Here is a 6,919-nt window from a genome sequence, read left to right on the forward strand (position 1 = left end):
TATATTTGAGTTAGAAATCAAAAGTAATGTAACATACGAAAGCCAATACTAGAATTGGTAATATATTGTTCCGCTGCTTATGCATATTTCTTCCAACTTGTTCAACAGACTAAAAAAAATTGAGTAATCTATTGGTGGCGGATGCCAGTCCGATTTCCGTGGAAGACAATCAACGACGAATCATGAAATCAAATGAAGGAACCAACATCTGCATGCCCCTCTAACAAGTAAAGGTTACCGTTTAGCTCAGTTTCAATTAGTTGAACCACAAATTCTCAAATAAGCACTGAATATAACGATGCAATCTTTTTTGCGGTCAAACCCTGCTCAAAATTAGTATTTCAGTATTTTTGCCAATTCATTTTGCGTTATTCAAAAATAAAACTTAATTTGTTCATTGTCAGACACGAATGATGATGATGATGATAAGTACATGTTCGGGGAAAAGACTGGAAAGCTAAAACTCCATCATCAAGTTTCAAACCACTGGAGCACAGACTACATTGAATACATGATGCCTGCTGGAAGTTTGATGATGTACAAAACGAAAAAAAAAGAGAACAGAAAACAGCATCAAGAACCCCGAATAATTGACCCACGAACGTTGTCCACCTTAATGGACGCGAAACATGCTCTTGAATCTGACATCGCATTTTGTCACTTGGAGACAGGTCCTGCCCATCAAGCAGGCAGTGGCACCCGCCATGAATAAGAAACACGGCGCACTTGTATGGATGGCCAAGCTGCCTCAGCTGTACACCTACATAAATATCAGCTTGAAGAATCTTTGTTCGCAGAGGTTACCAACGCGATCTAAATAGAGTCGACGGAATGCCTAATTTTCTTTGATATTAACCTTCCGGAACTCGCACTGTTGTGAAAAGTACAACACATAGAGTAAAAGTGAGATATCTTTTCAGTCAGTTGACCGATCTGCACCAAACCACCATCTGTTCCTCACAAAATAAGTTTTTTATAAATTGAGAAGATATTAAAAGTGCTTCGAAAGAAGTATCTGATAAATATAACTAAATAAAAGGCTCAGGGCACGGGGAAAGTGACTAATAATTAGTTATTTATTTATATATTTGTAATAATTAATTGAAAATTACATTCATTTGGCAAAATTTATTTATTTATTATTTATTTATAACAAGACTAAGGCCGGAGTGGCCTGTGCAATACATAAAAGTCTTCTGCATCTGGCTCGGTCCACGGCTGCACTTCGCCAACCACGCAGTCTGCAGAGGGTCCGCAAATAGTCATCCACCTGATCGATTTACCTTGCCCGCTGTGCATCTCGCCTTCTTGTTCCCGTCGGATCGTTGTCGAGAACCATTTTCACCGGATTACCTGTTCGACATTTTGGCCACGTGTCCGGCCCACTGCAGTCTTGCGATTTTCGTGGTGTGTGATGGTTCTCCCAACAGCTGATGCAACTCGTGGTTCATTCGCCTCCTCCACGTACCGTCCGCCATCTGCACCCCACCATAGATGGTACGCAGCACTTTTCTTTCGAAAACTCTCAGTGCGCGTCCTCCACGAGCATCGTTCAGGTCTCGTGTCCGTAGAGAACTACCGGTCTAATGAGCATTTTGTAGATAGTCAGTTTGGTACGGCGTCGAACTCTATTCGATTGGAGCGTTTTGCGGAGTCCAAAGTACGTACGATTTCCTGCCATGATGCGTCTCCGAATTTCTCTGCTGGTATCGTTATCGGCGGTCACCAGTGAGCCCAAGTACAAGAATTCTAATTCTATTCTTCAACCACCTCGATAGAAGCTCGTGGGTGACTTACATTGACCTTTCTTGAGCCTCTTCCTATCATGTACTTCATCTTGGACGTGTTGATGACTAGATCCGTTTAGCTTCGCTTTTTAGTCTGATGTAGGCTTACTCCATCCTCTCAAAGTTACGTGCCATGATATCAATGTCGTAGGCGAAACCAAATAACTGGACGGACTTGGTGAAAGTCGTACCACTCATGTCAATCCCTGCCCTTCGTATTACTCCCTCCAAAGCGATGTTAAACAGCAGAAACGAAAGACCATTACCTTGCCGTAACCCTCTGCGCGTTTCAAAGGTACTCGAGAATGGCACTGAAACTCGAACTACGCACATCACCCGATCCATTGGCGCCTTGATCATATGCGGCTTTGAAGTCGATAAATAGATGATGTGTGGGCACGTTGTACTCGCGGCATTTCTGCAATACCTGACGTTCGGCGAAAACCTGGACTGTGGTAGAGCGTTCACCCATAAATCCCGCCTGGTACTGCCCCCCTGGGATTTATATAAAACGTATATCGATAGGAATTTTGATGTTGATATTCCTCTCGATAACAAAAGTGATATTGATAATGCGCTCGTATCTTTGACAAATTTAATTGTCGAAGCCAGAGGCATTGCAATTCATAAATGTGAAATTAAATTCAACTCCATTATTATTGACGGCGATCTTCAGCTACTGATCCGTCTTAAAAACGTGAGGCGAAGACAATACCAAAGAAATCACGATCCCGCGTTGAAAGTTAATTGGCGCTATTTGCTAATTAAAATTAAGAAAACGTGTCGCTATTCTGATAAATACCAATTTTGAGAATAATGTCTCGAAGTTGGATCCCAGTTCGACACCCTTTTGGAAATTGACGAAAATTCTTTAAAAAAAACCTCAAAAGCCAATTCCAGCGCTTGAAGAGGGAAATAAAATTTTATTAACAAATAGAAAATTTAAAAATTTGAAAGCCCCGGGTGATGATGGTATTTTTACATACTTATCAAAAACTTCCTGAGAGCTCTTTATCCGTTTTGGTTAATTTATTTAACAAATGTTTTCAATTGGCATACTTTCCAGATAAATGGAAAAACGCCAAAATTGTTCCAATTTTGAAGCCGGACAAAAATCCAGCTGAGGCTTCTAGTTATCGCCCAATCAGTTTGCTTTCTTCAATAAGCAAACTGTTTGAAAAGATTATTTTAAATAGAATGATGGTTCATATTAATGACAATTCTATTTTTGCTGATGAGCAATTTGGTTTTCGCCATGGGCATTCAACCACCCATCAGTTATTAAGAGTAACGAATTTAATTCGGCTCAACAAATCTGAAGGATATTCGACTGGAGTTGCTCTTCTTGATATAGAGAAAGCATTTGACAGTGTTTGGCATGAAGGTTTGAAAACCGTCTAAGACGAATTAAGTACTGTCCATTTAATTTCACCAGTTAATTTTCGTTATCTTTGCAGATACGTATTTCGACCACAACTGTGTGGTCGTCTTCAGTGTCTTGTACTTGACTCGACTCGACGTAAGTCGAGTCAAGTACAAGACACTGAAGACGACCACACAGTTGTGGTCGAAATACGTATCTGCAAAGATAACGAAAATTAACTGGTGGAATTAAATGGACAGTACTTAATTCGTCTTAGACGGTTTAATACATTCCACTAAACGAGCTTAATATATTTTTATGAAGGTTTGATTGTAAAATTAATGAATTTTAATTTTCCTCTGTGCATTATTAAACTGATCCAAAATTATTCATCAGATCGCTCACTGCAGTTAAACTATCAGAATTCTAAATCTGATAGATTACCTGTAAGAGCTGGTGTTCCTCAAGGCAGCATACTGGGGCCCATATTGTATAACATTTTTACTTCTGACTTACCTGATTTACCACCAGATTGCAAAAAAGTTTGGATATTTTCTCCACTTACTTGCGAAAATGGAAAATTTCCCCGAATGCTTCCAAAACTCAGCTTATTATTTTCCCACATAAGCCGAGAGCTTCTTATTTGAAACCTTCTAACAGACATATTGTCACTATTCCAATTAATTGATCTAGCGAAGCTAAATATTTAGAACTTCTGCTGGATCAAAAATTAACTTTTGAAAGTCACATTGAAGGCATTCAAGCCAAATGTAACAAATATATTAAGTGTCTATATCCACTTTAAACAGAAAATCAAAACTTTGTCTTAAGAACAAACTTTTGATTTACAAACAAATGTTTATACCAGCCATGTTGTATGCTGTGCCAATATAGACTAGTTGCTGCAATACCAGAATGAAGGCACTCCAATACCAATACCTCCAATACCAATACCAGGATTCAAAATAATATTTTGAAAATGGTTCTGAAGTTGCCTCCGTGGTATAATACCAATGAACTTCATAGAATTTCTAATATTGAGACATTACAACAAATGTCCAGTGAAATAATTTCCAATTTTAGACAAACAACGATTAGCTCCTTGTACCCTTAGTACAAGTTAGGTTAAGTTTAGTTTAAGTAAAGAGGTTCCGGTGTAGGATGTTTTCGGTTGGAAACATTCTCGACTCCTTGGGTATAGTGTATCCACAATCAATTTGAATTTGATTGATTGTGCGTTTCACAACTAGAGGCGCTAGCGTTGTAATACTTCGAGTTTGACATTCCACTCCAGCCCTTCTGGTGACAATGTCATACAAAACATTTTTTCGTGTAACATGCTCGCAAGATGGTGGAAGAGGAGTTCGGCGATGGATTTTTCAAAAAAATGTTCAAGCTGTTACGTCTGTTTGTCTGTGGTGTATCCATTGTACTTGCCACACAAGATACATATGCAATACTCATGCAATTGCGGGCATAGAAAAGCTTTCAATTAATTAAGAGATTTTATAGTGGAGACTAAAGTACACACTGAGTTCATATTACACATATTATACTTCAATACCCCTCCTTAATTTGTGGAATTCGTAGACCTATGGCATCTCGCAAACGTTTGAACTGAGCAGCCGCCAAGCCAGCTTACTGCATTTTTGTTGGTGTGTATTTCAGCGCTATGCTCTTCTTCTTAACCAAATTTCTTATGAAGCAATCCTTTACATCAATATGTTTGAGTCTGCTACGATCCCGCGGTTCTTGAATTATTCGTATGGTGGACTGGTTATCTTCATGATACAATACCGGCTCATCGCTATAGTACCCGACATCTTCGAGTAAACGTGTCAACCATACTCCATCGCAGGTCGCTTCACAAAGAGCACACAATTCCGCCTCGGTGGATGACAAGGAAACTGCACGCTGTTTACGTGTTGTCCAAATTACTGTGCAGTTGAACACCTTGAAGAGATATCCCGTAATAGACCGTCTGTCACTGATATCGTTGGCCCAATCAGCGTCACAAAAGGCTTCCATCAGATTCGCATCATCGTCCGCAGTGTACTCAAGTCCGAAGTCAAGTGTTCCCTTAACGTAACGCAAAATCCGCTTTAGGTGTGTCCAATGCACATCTGTCGGACTAGACTGAAACTGACTATAATAATTAACTGCTGCCGATAGGTCTGGGCGAGTAGTTAGGGTCACATACATGAGGCAGCCTATTAACTCCCTGTAGGGTTTGCTTGTGCGTTTTTCTTCGATTCCTTTTTCTAAACGAAGTCGACATTCCATTGGAATAGAACTTGCTTTACAGTCGACCATATTGAAGCGATCAAGCAAAGCTTCCAAGTACCTACGTTGGCTTATTCTCATCTTCCGTCGTTGAAGGTTTCTTTCCACCTTAATCCCAAGAAAACGAGTAATTTCTCCTCCGTCTGTCATGTCGAAACCCTTGGCAAGACTCTTTTTAACTAATTCGATCTCATTTACATCGTGTCCAATGACAAGGATGTTGTCTATCTTTCTTTTGCCAGAGCCTCGTACATACAAGCATTGATCGCTCTTCGATCGACGAAAACCTAATCCGGAATCGGCTCTGGGCCCATAACCTAATGGGACAACCGGATGTTTCGGATAAAGACAAGACAACTCGCTGGTTATAACAAACACGTCTTTATCTCACGAATTACTTTTACAGAGTGATTAAACAAAATGGTCTCCGATGGAGAGTTAAGAGAGATTTTTTAGTGGAGACTAAAGTACACACTGAGCTCATATTACACATCTTCTTCTTCTTCTTAGTGGCATTACATCCCCACACTGGGACAGAGCCGCCTCGCTGCTTAGTGTTCATTAAGCACTTCCACAGTTATTAACTGCGAGATTTCTAAGCCAAGTTACCATTTTTGCATTCGTATATCATGAGGCTAACACGATGATACTTTTATGCCCAGGGAAGTCGAGACAATTTCCAATCCGAAAATTGCCTAGACCGGCAACGGGAATCGAACCCAGCCGCCCTCAGCATGGTCTTGCTTTGTAGCCGCGCGTCTTACCGCACGGCTAAGGAGGGCCCCCTCATATTACACATATTATACTTCAATATTAATAACTGAGGAATACGTATTTGTGTAGATTCGTGTAGTGTAGATTGTGTAGATGTGTAGATACAAAAAGGAAGAAATTTTTTCTTAAACCTTGCAACATTTTGCCCTAAGACGCTCGCAATTATTAATTATTAACTGAGGAAATGCTAATAGAATACTTGTTGTTGAAGTTGAAAAGCAGGCCAGTTCCAGTAGGAATGTAGAGCCATTGAAGAAGAAGAAAGAGGTTCCGAGACAGAAGATATTGTTGTAATTATGGTACAGTGACATCAATTTTTCACAAGTGTTTTATTTACTTTACCTTGGTAGAAGTCGAGTTAGAGACATTTACACACCGGTCTCAAAACGGTTAAGGCCATTATCTTGGGCGCCATTTTGTTTTTTCACCTTTGAAACAAAATTGAGATTTTAGAGCACGAGTTAATAATAATTTGAAACAAAAAATCAGATCTCTAGCTGATACCAGTTCTGTGAATAAAATCCAAAATTTGGGTCAATTGTACTTCATATTCATTATTTTTGAAGTTTGGAACCACCTGCTGAAAAAAACGTTCATATGATGAGGACGCTGATGCGCGTGTTGAGCACGAATTCTGACGAACAATGTAACTTTATTTTTTTATCGGACTCAGCATCCGAACCGGGTCATCCCAACCAGACAATTGATCTTT

General features: G+C 39.7%; 1 protein-coding gene across 1 annotated transcript; it reads right to left on the reverse strand.

The window, feature by feature from the left end:
- Positions 1-4,788: 4,788 nt before the first annotated feature.
- Positions 4,789-5,352, reverse strand: LOC134209694 (uncharacterized). Its single transcript, XM_062685704.1, has one exon. The coding sequence runs from the start codon at positions 5,350-5,352 to the stop codon at positions 4,789-4,791; it is 564 nt and encodes a 187-aa protein (XP_062541688.1).
- Between the last annotated feature and the right edge of the window lie 1,567 nt (positions 5,353-6,919).

Source organism: Armigeres subalbatus, chromosome 2 (assembly GCF_024139115.2).
Source record: "Armigeres subalbatus isolate Guangzhou_Male chromosome 2, GZ_Asu_2, whole genome shotgun sequence".
In the NCBI taxonomy this organism is placed as follows: Eukaryota; Metazoa; Arthropoda; class Insecta; order Diptera; family Culicidae; genus Armigeres; species Armigeres subalbatus.

Bases quoted from the DNA above. Each gene is read 5' to 3' on its own strand.
- LOC134209694 (XM_062685704.1), bottom strand. From the start codon at position 5,352: ATGTATGTGACCCTAACTACTCGCCCAGACCTATCGGCAGCAGTTAAT.